This window comes from Hipposideros armiger, unplaced genomic scaffold (assembly GCF_001890085.2).
Source record: "Hipposideros armiger isolate ML-2016 unplaced genomic scaffold, ASM189008v1 scaffold_538, whole genome shotgun sequence".
In the NCBI taxonomy this organism is placed as follows: domain Eukaryota; kingdom Metazoa; phylum Chordata; class Mammalia; order Chiroptera; family Hipposideridae; genus Hipposideros; species Hipposideros armiger.
Genome location: NW_017731888.1, coordinates 1,095,365 through 1,114,555, shown reverse-complemented (window position 1 = coordinate 1,114,555; position 19,191 = coordinate 1,095,365). Strand labels below are relative to the sequence as shown.

General features: G+C 53.0%; 2 protein-coding genes across 3 annotated transcripts in view; one reads left to right on the top strand and one right to left on the bottom strand.

Moving 5' to 3' along the window:
• ERICH1 (glutamate rich 1) overlaps positions 1 to 13,067 on the bottom strand; it is a 45,301-nt gene extending 32,234 nt beyond the window's left edge. For both annotated transcript variants that reach the window (XR_002126894.1, XM_019668771.1), the window contains exons 1-2: positions 13,019 to 13,067; positions 4,256 to 4,402 (exon numbers count right to left, since the gene is read on the bottom strand). Coding sequence is in view for 1 of the 2 variants with exons in the window: in XM_019668771.1 (XP_019524316.1) it covers positions 4,256 to 4,402; positions 13,019 to 13,040 (169 nt within the window). In the remaining variant the exon portion in view is untranslated. The remainder of the gene's footprint in view (positions 1 to 4,255; positions 4,403 to 13,018) is intronic.
• Positions 13,068 to 19,000: 5,933 nt separating this feature from the next.
• DLGAP2 (DLG associated protein 2) overlaps positions 19,001 to 19,191 on the top strand; it is a 484,295-nt gene continuing 484,104 nt past the window's right edge. Inside the window, exon 1 of the mRNA XM_019668777.1 lies at positions 19,001 to 19,019. The gene's annotated coding sequence lies outside the window, so the exon portion shown is untranslated. The remainder of the gene's footprint in view (positions 19,020 to 19,191) is intronic.

Below are 19,191 nucleotides of genomic sequence, written 5' to 3'. Positions count from 1 at the left end.
CCGGCGACTGATCTGCCTTGCCCGGGAAGAGCGCAATGATGGTGCCAACTTGGGCCAGTGAAGCAACGTCCTCCACAACTAGACTGAAGAACAAGACGACAGCAACTTGTCTGTTTCCCTTCCCCCAATTCCCCAGCACTGTTCCCATCCCCCCAATTCCCCAATAAAAATCTTTAAAAAAAAAAAAGATAAATAAAAACAACAACAAAGGCTGAGCCATGTACCTGTGCGAGACATTTACATTTTGCCAAGCATTTAAACGTGGCCTCAAGTGGCTACTGAGGGCTTAGGAGTCTTTAAAAGTTTTTGAACTCGCCTGCCATCAATGTATTTCCCTTTCTTGAAGGCTGGATGCAGGCGCTCTGGTTCCCGACTTACTCCGACCCACCCAGCTAACTAACCACTGTGCCACCCGCTGGAGCTCGGGGCAGAGTGGGGACTGGCTTCCGTGTGGCCATCCCCATTGGGGAACAGCAACACTGGATCACTTTTCACAGCATATTTTTGGAAGCTCTTAATCAGCTAAATCTTTTTTTTTTTTTTTTTTTAGCTGAGCCATTTTGCCACCTGTTGGCAGCTCAGTGGCAGCTCAGCTCTGGCCGGGAATTGAACCGGTGACCCTGTTGCTCAGAGCTTGCACTCTTGAGCGAGCTCTTAACCAACTTAGCCACTCAGCCGGCCCTAAATCTTTCTTAATAAGGATGCAAAATAGAACTTAGAAATGTCATTGTTCCCTTGTTAGGATGAATACAGGAGTACCATGGAAGTGATGATGAGGCACGCAAAGAGGAACAGTGATGCACCCCAGAAAAAGAGCTCAGACTGGACCCTGCTAGTCCACTCACCAGGCACCTCAAGAGTTGAGTGATTTTTTTAAAGATTTTAAAAAGACTACATTTTTAGAGCAGTTTCAGGATCATAGCAAAACTGAGAGGAAGGTACAGAGAGTTCCCACACACCCCCTGACCCGCCTCCTGCCCCCCCCCACACACCCACAGCCTCCCCTACTGTCAGCAGCCCCTCAGATGGGACATTTGTGACACCTGACGAGGCTGCCCTGACACATCATCACCCAGGGTCCACAGTTCACTTCAGGTCACTCTTGGTGTCGCTCCTTCTGTGGGTTTGGACAGATGTGTAATGACCTGTACCCACCATCAATCAGTGTCACACAGAGGGATCTCTCTGCCTTAAACGTCCCCTGTGCTCCCCGTCCACCCCTCCCCCACTCCTGACAACCACTGATCTATTACTGTCCCCAAAGTTGTGCCTTTCCCAGAATGTCACACAACTGGGATCACACCGTGTGCAGCCTGTTTAGTACAGGAACCCCGATACCTTCTGGGCCCATGTAGCTGCCCCTGCAGCACGACACGGCCACGACACCCCTTTAACTGGAGCCAGGGCCAGAGGCTTCAGCTGTTCTTAGCGAGAGTCCACAGCGAGGTGGCAAACTGACATCCAGACAGCGGGCCTTACAGAGCGGCCTGGAGTCTTAGAAATCCTTCCCACGGGACCGAGCACAGGCCACAGTGACACCCACGTCGCGTGCCCTGGCCTCATGGAGAGTCGTCTCCTAGTCCTGACACTGTAGTCCTCGCTATCTGCTATGGCATGCGCCTGTCACTTTGCCACTGTGACACCTCCACCTGGAAGTGGTTTTCATCGTTCTCCATTCCAAATGTTCAACAAAACTGCAAGCGTTTTGCCCAACAGAATGTGGCTCCTACCCGCTCCGCAAATCCCTCCACTGGCCGGCTGGCTGGTGACAGCTCAGGCTCGTAGGGGAGCATGCGGTTAACTGCCCGAATGCCGGCAGAGGGGAAGACAGCGTCTCCATGTTTGGTCACATCGTTTCATTTGGTCATGTCAGGCATCTGCTCGATAAAACGAACTTCTGAACCTTTCAAACTAGGCGTTTTTATGCAATAAACACATTCTGAGATCAACTTTACATCAGTATTCTGATTTTTAATTTAACCTTTTCATAATAAATATAGTACCTTACAAATGCCTGATGAAACGAAGTGACCAAACACGGAGACTTTTGTAGAAAGATGTCACCTAAAGGATCAGGAACAACTTTAAAGACACATAAGTGATTTGTAAGAGTCGCAATTTGTAAGAGTCAGCCGTTTAAAATTAAAATCTTCTAACACTGATTATTTCCAGTTAATCATCCTGATGTTCTAAAATTCTCATTACTAAGAAATAACTTGTCTTAATAACTATGAAGTGATTTAAAGAACTGTCTCATAACCAGATTTAGGAAGAAGTGGTCTTAGCGTGTTTATTTTTAAACGGTGACTTACAAAGCGAGCAGTCAGTCACTTTAGGAAGAAAACGTGTGTGTGAAGGGGACCTGTCATCATGCAAAAGAACAGCAGCAGGTTGTCTGTCTTCAGGAGGAAATGGCCTGGAACCTGCAGACACTAGTTCTGACTCAGAGATGTCACCCACGCACAAAGCTTCAGGTGTCCCTCCAGGTTCATGTTACTTTAGCCTTATCGGTAAGGCTGTGAGTTACAAGAGGAAAGATGTGCAAATAGGCCCTAAACACACAATTTCTAAAACAATCACAAATGTTGGTTCAGTAAAACCCCGAAATCACAGGAAATCCTAGGGACAGCCTGCTTGTCACGTGGACAGCACATCTCCACAGCAGTCTGAACTCCGCTGAGCTGATTCAAGCGACATGCACACTTCTGACAGGCGGAACGGCCTCAGCTTGGTCAGCTCAGGCGCCCTCACGAAGTGTCACTTTTTGGGGCTTAAACAACAGACGCTCTCTGTCCTGTCCTGGAGGCTGGAGGTCCGAGACCAAGGTGTCACAGAGCTGGTCCCTGGGGCCTCTCCCGGGCACGTAGGCAGCCGTCTGCGCCCTGTGTCCTCACGTGCTGTCCTGTGCGTGCCCGTGTCCCGGTCTCCTCTCCTCATAGGGGCGCCCGTCAGATGGGAGCAGCGCCTGCCCTGATGGCCTCGTTTTACCTCAGTCGCCTCTTTAAGCCCCATCGGCAAATAGTTACGTGCTGAGCTTTGGGGGCAAGACGTCAGCGTGTGGATTTTGGAGGCCACATCCAGCCACATCAGGCACACTCTGAGCAGTGGAGATCCGCTTAGCTGCAGTCATTTGTGCCTCAGCGTTCGTCCAGGCGACCCTGTTCCACCTGCACACTCTGGGGGCGCTGTCATGAGGGGCAGTGTGTGAGGCGGTGTCGGTGGGAAGCCACCTGGGGGCTCATAGCACCTTGCGTGAAGGGGACATGGCACACATGCTTTGTCCCAAGGTCAAGCACACTGGCATAACCCCGTCTGAGAGGTGGAGGGAGCGTTTTCTCTCATCCGTCTTGTGTCCGTTGGCACTGTAAGAGCCCAGGGGCCTTTGGTGTCTTCTAGGCCGAGCAGGACTGTGGGCGTGCTGGAGTCACATGTCACGTCTCACACTGCTTCTGTAAAGTGTGCTCCGTGTCAACGCAGGGGTGACCACTGGGCAGCAAGCAGCCCGAGGGCCTGTGGCGTCTGCTGTTCGGATCGCGCTGCAGGAGTGTTACGAACGGGAACACGAGGGAACGAAACTGCGTCTGTTCTCAAGGTGACTCGGCTGGGTCAGCAGGCGAAACCAGCGCTCAGAACATATTCGTCATATTTAGTCCCAGTGAGGGACTACTGAAAACGGAGACGATCCCAAGAGAGGGTGCTCGGACTCTGCATGTACGTGTCCACCTGGGGACTAAGAGGACCCTCAGTGGTGTATCCCACGCGGAGGGCCCTCACTAGGTGGAAGCCACTGTGACGAACCAGGGTTTATGTCGCCTCCACTGCAGACCACCCGCTATCAAGGGGCTGTGACAACAGATGGGGAGGTGAGAACAAGGGACACACCAGGAGCCCGTCCTCGGGGACACAGTGACTGGGTCAGCGTGACAGCGGCCGGGGCAGAGGCCGTCCTGGGGGACACAGTGACTGGGTCAGCGTGACAGTGGCCAGGGCAGAGGCCTGTGTCTACTTGGAGCTGAGCTGGCAGCCCTGTGTCCACGACCGGAGGCAGATCCTCTCCAACCTAGTCTCTGGCTGGGAGATGCCCACACTGTAACCTACCTCCTCAACCTAAATGCATGTCCCATCCCCTCCTGCCCGCTGCCCCGGGGCGTGCAGCGACACCCTGCACAAGTCACTACCCACAGCAGCGAGGCCCAGGGTGGACAGACGATGTGACGGGCCTGTCTGTGATCTCTCGATACCGACTGATCCTCACCTGTCAACGGGGGGACGCAGCTGCACTTTGCTTTCCCGGGTGTCACTTTCTCGGGGGGGTTTTTGGGGGCCGGAGCCAATGTTGCCCTCTTTTCTTGGCCACAGGGAACACGAGGAAACAGTCTCTCCAGCACTTTTCCAACAAACACTGAAGGCACCGATTGACAAAAGAGAAGACAAGAAGAGTTACTCAGGGTGGTTTTATGTAAACCGCACATAGATTTTATTTAAAACCAAGACATTTGATATTACCACCTGCAAGCAAAGCGACTGACCCCAGAACACCCCTGGCGCTGTCCCCACAGGACCCCCAGGCCGCCTGGACCGCAGCTGACCACCTCCCGAAGGCCCTGAGGTCTGGGATGCCCACAGGGGTGCAGCCAGCCTGGGTTGGGCCAGGCCCACGTCGGGGTGAATGTGAACTTGGAGTCTACCTGTGGGCTGCACCTGTTCCATCCTTCCATGGAATGTTCTTGTCTTTGGACAGACCATAAGCCAGTTTCAGAATTGGGGGTCGAGACCCTGGGTACCAAGGGCGCCCCTAGACTGGATGGGTCCTCGTCATTTTACACAGAACGTCTTCTCAGGGACAAGACCCAGGCAGGGCGCGGACACACCCTCCAGCACTGAGTCCCTAAGCCAGGGCTCCGAGGTCACTGGCTTAACTCCTTAGGGCATCTGCACACGTGCTCTGGAGGTGGTTCCGGCACTCGAAACGCCCGTGTCTGCTGGACCTGAACTCTCCCATGTGGACAAGCCCAGTCCAAGCCCACAGGGTCCTAGACACAGAGCTCTCGGGAGGCTCATGGTCCGAGGGCGGGCCTCCGCCGGGCTGTCCCTGGCTGGCGGGACCCTTGCTTGGGTTCTGGGCCTCCCCATCAGGGAAAAGGGGCCGAGATGGGTCAGAACACCATCCCAACAAACACCCCGCCGGCCCCGGGACAGGGCCTGCGCTCCATGTCCCCGCTCAGGGCTGCCAGGGCGTCCCTGACTGCCTTTTATGACAGCGACATCCAGCAGGACTCATCAAGGCTCGCTGCTTCACTAGTGAAGCAGTTTCCTGGCTGGGAAACAGAGGAAGGTTCTCAGCCGTGCTCCAGGCCTAGAGGCTCAGAGCAGCGTGATGACCTACGGATTTGCGTCCCCGTTGCCGGCAGCGATCCTGACAACAGCCCCAGGGACCGTGAGTCGCCTGAAGCTGGGCATCGTGGCCCCCACTCCTGGGCAACCTGTCTGAGCTCCTGTCTCTGGGGCCTCGGCCTTCCCTCCATAAAACAAGCAAGTCCGCTTCCTAGGCTGGATGCGCGTCACAGGCCTGGCTGCACAGCTCCACGTGGGCTGCCTCGTGGCCTCTGAGAGGACGCGTGCCCACGCCCAAGCCTGGGCCCACCCCTCGCAGCTGACCCGCAAGTGTGCAGAGTGCTCGGCACCTCACTTCCTCACGTCCTTTTGAACACACACACCCCTGGAAAGGCTGAGACCTCCACCAGCTGGCCTGAGTCCTGACCCTGATTTCCGGTGACAGGCACCCCCCGACATCCTGGGCTTCAACGACCCAAAACTGAACTCTCCTTTCCTGTCCCACATCTGTGCCTCTGCCCGTCTCCTGGGTCAGGGGCGCCGCCAGCTCCACACCAACCCCTTGCACTACCCCCCCCCCCCCAAGCGACGTCCCCACGTACCACACTGGCTTGCCTTCAGGGTGGGTCCTGTGTTTCTCTGACGTGTCCCCACCCTTTTGTGAGCACATGGCCACTTTCTGACATGACAAGCAGCTCCAGGCTCATCTGCTATTTATTTTGCTGGTAAATATCAGGTCTTTTTTAGCCATAGCTGGAAGCAAAGTCTTTTTAAAAATAATAATTTTTTTAAAAACTAGTTTTTTTTTTTTTTAGCTGAGCCATCCTGCCGCCTGTTGGCAGCTCAGCTCAGGCCGGGACTCGAACCGCTGTTGCTCAGAGCTCAAACTCTTGAGTGAGCTCTTAATCAACTGAGTCACTTGGCTGGCCCTAAAAATCAGTTTTAAAGAGCAATGTGTAACAAGCAAAATCAAATGATCAATAACTACTTTCTACCAACGAACACTGCTGGAAGATTCGCTGAGTTTCACTTTATCCCAGTATTTGGGCTACACGTGGGTGTTGCCATCAGGAGGCAGACTGCACCACTCTGGCGAGGTCTGAACACCTGTCCTCTGAAGCCACACGGGCACCAGCGCCAGCCCCTCAGCATCTGCCATCCGCCACAACTGGAAACAGCGCCTTCCTGTTTCTAAGGGACATGTGGCCGCCTGGCCACCTCGGTGCAGTCATCTGGGATATCCTATCATGGAAGCAGCGCCTAGTTTATTCAAACAGAAGCAATTAGCTATTTTAGAGCAACGCATTCCTTGTACAGCCATGGAACCCTCCTTGCCACTTTGAGCCCCCAGAGCTGGGAATGACATGGGGACACTTGGACTGCCTTGATGGAGCCATACATAGGGCTGAATTCTGTACACACAGTGAGCTTCTAATGGGTCCCGTGTGCTCAGTGGCTCATGTTAGAAGCAGAACAGAAATGAAAACTAGTTTTTTCAGGATACTGGACACAGCGAGGCATCACTTTTAAAAAGCATTTGTTATTTCTGGATGGTTGAAATGCACCTTTAGACCTAGTGTGTGTGTGTGTGTGTGTGTGTTTACTTACTGCAAATGTAGGCCTGGAAGTCAACTTAGAGGTTAAAAATCTCTTTTCTGCTTAATTTCCAAAGTTCTCAAAAACAAGATGGAAAAGAGCTGGGTGCTCTAGTCCCAGAAGACAGCTGGGCGTCACACACAGAACTCTCAAGAAGAGCTCGTGTCACTATGTGGCCCTGCCAGGCTCGAGGCTGGCCCGCCTTCTTCGCACAGCTCAGCTAGGTGCCCCAACAGCAGCAGGTTTTAACCTGAAATGCTGGTGTCCCTGAAAAAGCAGTCACCAGGGCCTAGAAAGGCCTGTGCAATGCCGACTGGGAAAAACGACCTTTAGCACACAGGCATAATTAGCACATGGACAATCGGAACGGGGACGCGAGGCACAACCAAAGGCCGACGTGGAGAAATACCAGAGATGAAGTCTCCTGGTCCCTAGGGAATCATGTTCTGTGATACAGTTTCCAGAGAGGACGGCCTAAACTTGCTAGTTCAATTTAAAGGCACAAGCCAAATACCAGTAGGTTTCCAGTGCAGCGTTCCTTGGAAATGAGAAGCTAGGGACCGCTACCTGTGTGCACCTCAAAAGGAAAGAGGCTTCGGGCGCTGGTGGCAACCCTACTCAACTTCAAACTCTTCTTCCATCAGTCAGCTGATTTAAATTCTAAAGGTTGGGTATGAAATAGGAAGAGTTTTCTGTTCCATTTTTAGCGACGGTGGGACTGTTCTGTCTGCTGTGGTGTCAGAGCAGAAGCCCAGGAACATGCTGAAGTGCCGGACAGGCTACGGGGAGAACGTGGCGGTCTCCCGCGCACTCTGCAGCCTGAAAGTCTCCCATCGGGGGAAGTCGGTGCGCACACCATTCGAAAAGCCTCCCTATGGAAAAGGAAGGAAATAGCGTTCTTTTCTTCTGTAACGTTCCACTGAAAATAAGACCAGAAATGGACATTAACAGGAACGCTCACCGTGGCCAGTCTGATGGTGCCCCTCCTCACTCGGCCCGGTGAATCGGAGAAAATGTCCAAACCTACCACCAAACAAACACGAGCACACGCGCACACAGAGGCCAGGAAACCCCATCCCAGTCAGTGCTGGCTCAGAGCTGCCCTTCTGCATCCTGACATCTGCGCGTCTCGTTTTAACAGCCACTTTAAATTTAAATTTTCTTAGGGTTACTGTATTTCCCAGAATCTGATATTTTGAATTTTTTCTTTTATGTTTAAACACCTGCCAAGTATCTGTCGCCTAGGCATTGTTCTCGGAAACGATATTCAATATGTATTTTTCCTTTTTATCCCTTTAACAAGGCACAGTATCTAACCTTTGCCTATAATGTGAGACTAAAGGAATACGTTGATCGTAGCACTCATTATTTCATGAAAAAAAGAAGTTCAGTATAGCATGCTAATTCACTCAATGAGTTTCTTAATGAGTTTTGTAACAGAATTATAAATGGAAAAAGTGATTAGCTAAGATTTAAGCAAGAGTTGGCCAGCTGTCTGAAATATTAATTAAAAGGAAAATAGTACTCAAATGAAACATGATTAGAATCTTACACCATGACCAACTGATGTGGCACCCCACCTAAGGAGAAGGTTTATACTAAAGACTCATTTTCTCCTTAAAAAAAGAACGAACACCCCAGACTGCGTAGGGTCTGTAGCATTACTCACTACTATTCACACAGGCACACGCAGATACACAGAGGCCGTCCCGACATCGCCACTTCAGGAACATGAGGGAAGGCGGCAGAACGCCACAATAAGGGGTGTGGCCACGAGGCCCTCCCTAAGACACTGGGTGGCAGGGGACGGGGATCGGCCGGCTGGGACTGAGGCCCACGGACAGGCCCGAGCTCCTCCGAGGGGCCCGGGGACAGGGCGGCTCAGCTGCTGCAGCCCCCGCTGTGGCCACAGCCCCTGGCTCCCGGGAGGGGGCACCTGGGAAGACAGCCAGGCTGGTCCTGCAGGGAGCAGCCGACCATCTGTATGACAGCACACACTCTGCCTCACCCGCCCATGGTGGCTGCCATGGGCAGGCGGGTCAGGTGGCCTCAGTCACCCAGGGTCTGCACATGTGGCAGGGTGTCTTGAAGGACCTCGGAGGCTCGGCTCGGCCTGGCCCGCAGCCTCAGGAGCATGGAGCAGGGGGAAGGGGCTGCGGTTACGGTGACCCTGAGGACCCTGGACAGGGCTCATACCACTCAGCGCCCACGTGGCCACAGTGAATACAAGGAGAAGGAAAACAGACAGACAGTGTGCAGATGGATAAGTTACCTCACGAGTACTGTGCTCCCGCTAACAGGTGACTGCAGAGGACGACCAGTTAAGGAGGTGGCAGGAACACTGCACGGGGGCCCCTCACCCCAGTTAAATGCTCTGCTGCAAAGGGCCAGCACCGTACAAGGAGACCAGGCCCAATGCAGCAGGGGCCCACACCACGGGAGCCGGCCCACTGGGCAGCTGGGCCTAAAGTGGCCCCAGTCCTGAGACCCTGCCCCAATGCCAGTGCTGTCACCCCACTACAGATCCCTTGAGATCTGGCTCCCATGAGCGCCAGCTGCAGGGCACACCGGACTTAGCTGTGACTTACATCAGGTGCTCATCCGGTGTCCCATGTAGGAAGGAGGCCCCTGAGCCACCCCTGAGGCTTTGGGCCCTTCTGGGTGTACTTCAGTTAGGTCAGGGCTGCCCAGGGCAGGACACCCCCCACCCCCAGAACTGGTGGTGCAGCTTCCCGCAGGAAACAGAGTGCATCTGAAACAAATTTACTTGTTGCTTCAAAGGCAAACCACCCTCAGTATTAACCCTGAGGGGCTTTGCTACAAATTGCCACGAAGTGGCCTGAAGCCATCCCATCCGCTTTCAGGCTGACTGCGTCCTACAGTAGAGGCTGAGCTCTTGGTCTGATGAGTTGTAAACTGTGGTTCCTGTCAGGCAGCCGCTGCCCTGTCCCAAGAGTGCAGCGCGCAACTGCCCTGCCTGCCCGCCATCCCCAGGGCCACAGAGAGCTCTAACTGCGCCCAGGAGACGCTCAGAACACATGCTTCTGGCCATGCCTTGAGTAGGAGTCCTGCCTGTGGCCTGCTTCCTGTGAGCGCTTCCACGCCTGCATCCCTTCCATAAAAGTGCAGGTGGCCCCAGGGTGTCCTCGCCTCCATCCTGGGACCCAGCGGGATTGTGAGGAACAGGGATGTCAGGGCATGTGTGCAGCAGCCACTGTCTTCCCCACCTGTCACATGCTGCCCCAATCTCACACTCATCACAAGGCACGTGGAGCTGCGGAAACCGAACACTGGAACAGCTCTGGTTTCAGGCGTCAGCAAATTCAATGCGCTTGGAATTTTTTCCTCTCAACCCCACTGAGGAGTGGTCCCTGCAGAAGGGTTGCTTGTGATCTTCTTAAGAAGAGGTTTGTAATTCTAGTATTGTCCCCACTTACATCTTATATTTTCAAGACCTACTAACCCATCCTTGCAAACACAATGTTTAAACAACCTAACTTGACAATTTTGTCCCATTCCAATAGCGTCAGGCTTAGACGGGTCAGAAACATGAAGGAGGACGAGGGGGTGAGCTGTACGAGGGACAAGCTGCTGTGCAGTGGATGGCGCCCCCCAACTGAAACTCAAACAAGCAGAAGCGGAGCCGGTCAGCAGCAGGGAGACCCTGCGACAGCCGCCACACCTGGCCTGTCCCAAGAACCTCAACACTAAATTGTAAAGCCTGCCAATCCTGCTCACAGTGGGGGCATAAAACTGTAGTCTGGGTGCTCACTGAACCTGTTCATATCCACGCGGGAACCTGCCGCCGTCGGTTTACAATGTACATGGTGACCTACTGATCAAGCGGAGGAGGGGCTCGGGCCGCACCCACGCCAACACTCTAACAGGAAGCAAGGCGGGGGCGGGGCATATCTGCTTTTCTCCACACACATTCTGCCCGGCTCACAAATTCGTTTCCTTTTCTTATTTTTAGCAAATACGTATTAACTTCAAAGGACAAAAACACAATCATCTGTTTAAAATGTACAGAAGAAAAATAAATCATGGTCTCAACTGTTCCAAGCAACATAAGAAACATACCTAAAACCTTCTCTTTTACCTGAAATCATAAAACTCCCAGAAGAAAACATACAAAAAAGGCTCCTGGACATTGGTCTTGCTGATGACTTTTTGGATTTGACACCAAAAGCAAAGGCAGCAAAAGCAAAAATAGACAAGTGGGATGACATCAAACTAAAAAGCTTCTGCACAGAAAAGGAAATCATCAACAGAACAAAAAGGCAACCTACTGATCAGGAAAAATATTTGCAAATCACGTATGTGACAAGGCGTTAAGAGTCCAAAACATATGAAGAACCCGTATAGCTCAATATAAAACAAAAATCTGATTAAAAAATGGGCAGAGGACCTGAAGAGATATTTTTCCAAAAAAGACACACAGATGGCCAACAGGTACATGAGAAGGTGCTCAGCGTCACTGATCATCAGGGACATGCAAATCGAAACCAGTGAGATGTCACCTCACACCTGCCAGAACAGCCATCATTAAAAAGCCCACGTAGTAGTGCTGGCGAGGACGTGGAGAAAAGGGGACACTCGTGCACCGCGGGTGGGGTTGTAAGTTGGTGCAGATACCATGGAAAACAGTGTGGAGGTTCCTCAAAAAATGAAGACTAAAACTACCTTATGACCCAGCAATTCTACTTCAGGGTATTTATGTGAATGAAATGAAAACACTAACTGGAAAAGGTAGCTGCACCTCATGCTCACTGCGGCATCACTCACAATAGCCAAGGTATGGACACAACCTACGTGTCCATCGATGGATACATGGATAAAGATGGGGTCCATCCTCCCATGGAGTATTACTCTACAATAAAAAAAGAGCAAAACTTTATAGACGACATGGATGGACCTTGAGGGCATTATGCTGAGTGACATAAGTCAGACTGAGAAAGACAAATGATGTATCACCTCACTTTTATGTGGAAACTGAAAACAAAACAAACCAAACTCACAGGCGCCAAACCAAACTCACAGGCGCAGAGAACAGGCTGGTGGTTGCCAGAGGCAGTGAGTGGGGAATGGAGGAGATGGATGAAGGGGTCAAACTTGGTTACAAAATAACGACGTCCTGGGATGTCACACACAGCATGGCGACTTGTTACCAACACTGCGCTGAGAATTCAAAGCTGCTGTGAGAGTAGATCTTTATCGTTCTCATCACAAGAAAACGTTTTTCTCTAAGTAAGTAAGGTAATTGTTAACTAGCCTTACGGTGATTATTCTGCAGTAAGTATATGCACATGTGAAGTCATTTTGATGTGCGCCTTAAACACACAGTGCTGTGTGTCCTTTGTATCTCAATAAAGGTGTAAAAAAATAAAACCTTCCTTTTTTTCATTTTAATGTTGATGATTATAGGGCAATATAATGAGAAGATGTACAGTTTGCTGGGCTTTCTACGACATGGGAGTTTTCGGTGTTTTCTGACATTCAATTTTAAGGCACTGCCACGTTTACCAATTAAACGCATAACGCCCTGCCTTGGTTACGGGTTAAAAATACACCATTTAATAATAAACGCCCGAGTGTGCCCGGAGATGTACACACGTTGCAGGTAAACAGTGTCATCTCCATTTTACAGATAAAGAAACCGAGGCTCAGAGAGGCTGCTGCTGTTTAAAGCGGGGAAAGTGAGTCACGACGCGCACAGGTGGGTCCCCAGCGGCAGGTCTCGCATCGGCCATCGAAGCGTCTGCAAATCCCGTGTTTGCTCACGGAGGGTGCTTGCCGGGCCGGGGCGGCGGGTGTGCGTGTCCCGCAGGCCTCGGGCCGGGCCCCCTGGACCCCCGGGGCCGGGCCTGCGGGTCCCGGACTCGCCGGGGGTCTGGGGTCGGCCCCGGATCCCGCCCTGCCGGCGGCCCGGGTCCTGGGCCGAGAGCGGCATTGAGCGGCGACTTTCCCCGGCGCCCGCCCCCCGCGGCTGCGCCCCCGCCCCTCCAGCCCCGCGGCTCGCGTTCCCGCGGGCTGCGCTTCTCCCGCGCCCGGGTCCCTTCCGCGCCCCCCGGCCTCCCGCCTCACCTACCCCGCCTCCGCGCCTCCGCCATGCGGGTCCCGCGGCGCCCGGCCCCCGCCGGCCCGCGCCGCACTTCCGGATCCGCCCCTGGAGGCCCGCCCACAACAGCAGGCTGCCCAATCCGGACCCAGCTTCTCTGCCGCTGGATGCCAATCAGCAGCACCCCGGCTTCGGACTGGGTATTATGGCAGGGGGCGTATGCTCCGCGCATGCGCCGAGGGAAGTGACTCCCGAGCGCGCCAGACGCGGCCTCGGAGGGGTCGTCGGGAGGGAGGGAGGGAGGGGGCCGTGGGCCGGGGGTTAGCGGGGCGGGGCTGTGTCTGGTGGCCGCCCACGCTGCCGGCGCCCTTGGTCCCGGAGCCCCCATCACGGCGGGCGCGGGGGCGGAGCAGTGGGCGGGTCTGCTCGGCGCACCCCCCGCGCCAGGCGGCCTTAGGGACCGCGGAAGTCGGGGCGAAGTGGGAAAGGAGACCCGGAAAAAGAGCTGGCGGCCCCCGCCCCGCGCCTCTGACTCGCGTGTCCGTGTCGCGCCGCGGCACTCCTGGGGACGCCCCCCCCCCGCGTGCACCGCTTCCCTGCGTTTCCCTCTGGGACCTGGATTCTCGCCCCCGCTTCTTCCCCGAGCGCGCGATGCGAGCGCGGTTCCGAGTCCGTGTCGGGCGCCGGGGAGCCTCCGCGAAAGGTCCGACGAGAGTGTGAAGTGAGACAGCACAGCACGTGGAGATTCGGGAGGAAAAGCAGGAAGGGGGCTTCCCAGAGGGGAGACGCGGTGCTCAGCAAGGCCTTCGGGCGGGAGCAGGGCTTGGTGACATCTAGGCACAGAGCGCTGGGGGCACAAGGGACTCGGTGTCCCCCGGCCCCTGGGTGATGGTGTCTGGGGAGCAGGGCCTGGTGAGTAAGGGGGGCCACAGATGTGGTCGGATGGAAAGATTGGGGCCAGACCGCGGAGGGCAGTGTATCAACTTTTATGTTTTCCGGTGAGTGAGATGGAAACTCATGAGCTGGTTTTGAACAAAGTGAAATATGTGACATCTTCAGAAAGTCACTTGAGCCGCTGTGCTGAGTAGCTTTCGGAGGAGGAAGCGTGGGAACCAGTTTGAATCCATTGCGATGAGAAAGACCTTGGCCGGCTAGCATCAGGGTGATAGCACGGGCGGTTGTGAGAACAGGTAGTCGGAGCTTGGGTATATTTGAAGACAAAGCAAAGGAGGTTTTTCTGGTTGACCAAGTGTGGGCTGTGGCAGAAGGGAAGTGTGGAGCGGCTCCATGTGAAGGCTGGACTGAGGATGTGAGGAACCTTTGAGAGGATCATCACTGGGGGGTCGTATGCAGTGTTAGGCATGTTAAGCTTGGGGTGCTCGTTAGACATGTACACGTAGGAATCAGTGAAGCAGTTCAACCTGATTTTAGAGTTCAGGAGAAAGGCGCAGGTTCAAGATACATAACTGGGTTTGTCTGCATGTAGGTGGCATTTAAAACTATAAGAGGGAGTGATTGTGGGCAGGGAAGTGGTCCGAAGAGTGAGCTCTGAGGTGCACCAAGTTTTGGAAAGTGCGGAGGTGAGGAGGTCCCAGCTATGGAACACGAGCGGGAATGGGCGGGGATGTGAAGGACAGTGAGCTGTCCTGGAGCCAAGTCAAAGAAGTCTGTCTCAGAGGATGTGGTGGGTTAAGATGAGGACTGATCACAGACAATTGTGTTTGTCATGTGATCTTGATTACAGTAATTTTGTTGACGTGATAGAGGTAAAGGCTTGATGGGGATTTAATAGAATTGCAGGGGAGAAATTTAAGACCCTGAGTGCAGGTTACTCTCTTTTGGGACTACGGAAATGGGGTAGTAGCTGGAAGGTTTTTAAAGACAGAACACACACACCACATACATATAATCAAAAGAAGGTTAAAAAAACAAACAACAGAACACACACAGCAAGTTTATATGCTGAAGGACCTGATCAAGTTGAGATTGAAAAATGAGTACCAGAACACAAATGACAAGATTGAAGAGTGGGCCACAGACCTTAACAGAGAAAGAAGATACACAGATGGTAAATAATCATATGAAACAATGCTCCACATCATGTCATCAAGAAAATCCAACTCAACCAACAGTGACACGCCTCTGGACACCTGTTAGAACAGCCAAAATCTGGACACGGACAACATCACGTGCTGGTGAGGCTGTGGAGCCACAGGAACTCTCACTGCCGGTGGGGATGCAAATGGTGCAGCCACTTGGAGGACGGTTGGTTTGTTACCAAACTAAACACACTGTCACCATACAATCCAGAAGTCATGCTCCTTGGTATTTATCGAAGTGAGTTAAAAACGTATGTCACACAAAAACCTGCACATGATGTTACAGCAGCTTAATTAGTAATCGCCAAAATGTGAAAGCAACCAAGACGTCTTTCAGGAGGTGATGATGGATAAATAAACTGGTCCATCCAGACAGGAGTATTATTCAGCTAAAAAGAAATGAGCTCCCACGCCATGAAAAGACATGGAGGGACCTGAAATGCACATGACTGAGTGAAAGAAGTCAGTCTGAAAAGACTACATACTGTAGGATTCCAACTCTGTGACATTCTGGAAAAGGCACAACTATGGGGACATTAACGAGATCAATTATTTCCAGGGGTTGAGGAGATGGGTGAACAGGGGGAGCACAGGGGACTTTGAGGGCAGTGAGACTCTTCTGTGTGACACTATGATGGTGGGTACAGGTCATTATACATCTGTCCAAACCCACCGAGCGACACCAAGAGTGATCTGATGTGAACTGTGGACCCTGAGTGATGACGTGTCAATGCAGGTTCATTAGTTGTCACAAATGTCCCATTTGGGGGGCTGTTGATGGTAGGAAGGCTGTGGGTGTGGGGGCAGAAGTGGGGGAGGGTCAGGGGATGTGGGAAATCTCTGTACCTTCCTCTTCATTTTGCTGTGATCCTGACACTGCTCTTAAATATAGTCTATTTTTAAAAAGTAGATGGTTCAGGAGAGAGAATACATGCTGGATGACGTCCTTGGTTAGGTTGCATCTGAACTTGCCAGTTCTCTCCTTCAACGTTCCCACCCATGTTCAAGCCTACTCTGGACTTCCTGACCTGACAACAAAATCTTCCTGGAAACCACGTGTCTTCCTCAATCCTCGTTCTTTCCTTTCATCTCTTTTACACCCAAACTTCTTGAAAGTTGAAGACAAAGTCAGTGTCATTTTGTCATCTTAGTAGACTGCTGCCCACTGTGTCTTCCACATGACTCCTGTGCTGCAACTGCTCCTGCTACAGTCACCAGGACCTGCGTGTCACTAGTTCCAGTGCACACAGCTCAGTAATCATCACCACTTGGGTGTCCCAGGAGCACCGCCTACCGCTCACAAAGCTGGACCTGGGATTCCATGCACTCGCCTCCCTCTTCTCACAGCCCACCCAGGACAGTAACCCCCAGTACGGTGTCTGCAAATTCCCACTTCCACCGTCCAGGTCATGTATTCGGTGTGCTCATCAGGGTTTCCCAGGCATCTCAAAATCTATTTCCCCCAGTTCTGTTGTTTCCTCGCTCCCAGCCACCTGCATCTCTCCTCAGAGCAGCCAAAGTGATCTTGTAGAAATCTCATTGCCGTTCAAAAGTCAATGAATGTAACACATCCCATTTACAAGCCAAGGAGGAACAAATGATACAATCATATCAATAGATGCAGAAAAAGCATTTGGCAAAATTCAACAAAATCTGAAGTTCACGATAAAAACACAAAACTAGGAAGAGAGGAGGACTTCACTTTGAGAAAGAACATCTACAAAACCCTACATCTGACATCATACTTGATAGTGAGAAACTAGATGCTTTTCCCACCATCAGGAAACAAGGCAGGGCGCCCTGTCACACCACTCCTTTTCAACATCACACTGGAAATCCTAGCTAATGCAGTAAGACCAGGAAAAGGAAAAAAAGGTATATAGAGGGGGAAGGAGAAAGAAAACTGTCTTTGTCCACAAATGGCATGATTGTCTATGGAGAACTTATTTCCCTGCTCCAAATCCTACGACACATTTCACTGTATCTAGGGTATAAGTCCGAGTCCTTTAAAGCCCCCTGACTTGTTCTCCAGATGTGTTCATGCTACTCTCCCCTTGTTCACTTTATCCTCATTCCTCGTTACTCCGAGTGTGCACAGCACCAGGCCCTCCCGTCCCCTGAACCCTTAGCCTAAACCCCGCCTCCGCCCCACACGTTTCCTGCCGGAATCCTAGCCCTTCCCTGGGGTCTGGCAGAAGGGACACCTGATTTCCCTCCAGCCCTGCTGTGCAGTCCCCATGCTCTCAGTGCCTCCAGCCCTGCTGCTGGGCTGCTCGGCAGGTACTCAGCCGAGGAACCCGGGGTGGGGGGAGGGGAAGCAACTGGGGGACGGAAGCCACACACAAAAATGTCCACTTTCCAACCGTCAGGGTGCATTCCCCACGAGTTCCTGCCTGTAGCAGGGGTGGCCAGCTTGATGGTGCGTCCCAGTACCTTTCCCTCCCTCCGATTTCCTGGATCAACCTCCCAAACTACCTGCACCCCAAACCCACATCTCAGGACCTGCTTGTGGGGACCCTAGAGGAACCTAAAGGTTTAACTTAATCACATTTCCTCAGGGAGTTGTTTCCTGTTACCACAAGCTGTAGTGGTTGCCCTTGTAACGTGCAACAACACCCTGTATCTTCCCTTCAGAGAGGCACGTATAACTTGTACTGTATGCTACCGTGCTACTTTGAAAAACGGCCTCCCTAGACGGAAAGCTCCGTGGGCCAGGGGCTGGCTGTTTCTTCTGTCACATACGGAGCACACATGACAGGCACTGGGCACATATTTGTGGTTTGTGTTGTTGCTGTGGCATGAATGAATGAATAAATGAATCTCCAAAGATGAAAGGATGGGGACAAATATGGAGAGGAGGAAAGTAAATTTTAAAATGAAAAACAATTGATTTAGAATCTAGATTTTGGGTTGCGGTTTGGCACACAATTCATTGGTGTTTGACAGTGGAGACAAAGCTGGACAACGCTGAAACAGGAAGGAGAAACTCAGTGGTGGGCAGGTTTCTTTGCTTCATCTTGTGTCCACGCCCCTCAGCCTTTAGAACTTTCCAGAGAAAATAAACTGCAACTGATTAATAGGAGTGATCCATCATATGAAGAAATCTTGTGGAGACAATGCTTCTGATTAAAGAGCTTGGAATTTCAGAAAAGATTGCTTTGTCCAAGTCCAGATAGTTTGATCACCCGCTTCTCGTTTGCTTTTCTAACCCTATCCATTTCCGTCATATTTCATCTTGGTTTTTTGGCTCTTTTTACCAGCGTACACATCTTTACCTCATTTAAACTCCACCACAGCCCAGATGGAGATGCGGAGAAGTCCTTTATTGCAGAGGTATTAAAAATGGGGCTACCTGAGTGGCCCAAGGTCAGGTAACTCCTAACAGGGCGGGGAATGAAAGCAGCCTCAGGCTCGCAGCCCCGCACAGGCTGTCACTCCGGACACAGTCACTTCTCTTCCCGACAGAGTCCAATATCGGAAGGGCATTCCCACGAATTTCATTACGGTCAAAACATGGCCAGTTTCGCTCCATTTTCCAGATCGCAGCAGGTTGTCAGCACAACTTGGCTGCATCAATTCTCCTTGCTTCCCCCCTTGCCTGTGTGGTCTGCGGGCTGCCGGCCCGCCGCCTCTGGACTCCGCTTAGTGACAAGCAGAGCGCGGCTCCTGGGACCTGGGACGCCGTGGGGGCCCCTTTCCTCCACAGGAAAGCACACGCGTGGGACGAGTGGGAGGCTCGGCCGGGGCCCCCGCAGGAGCAGCTGGATGGGGGGCGCCGCGGCGCCGCTGCCAGCCCGCGGAGCGCACACGGGCTGCCGCGGGGAGCGTGTGCGCGTGGAGGAGGCGCTGCCTTGGGCACGAGTCCCGCGCGCGAATGCGCCCCGTGTCGCTCTCTCGGGTCCAGAGCCGGCGGCACCTGCCCGGGTGTTCGGGTGCGTATCGGACCCGCGGGTAACTTCCCGGCGCTCCCAGCACCCGCTCGCGGGCGGCCCCGCCGGCCGTGCTCCGGGCGCCTGTGTCCCCGCGTGACCCGCCGCCCCCCGCGCAACAGTTGGCGGCCCCGGCGGCGCGCGCTCCCGCGCCGGGCGGGAAGGGGACCGGGGT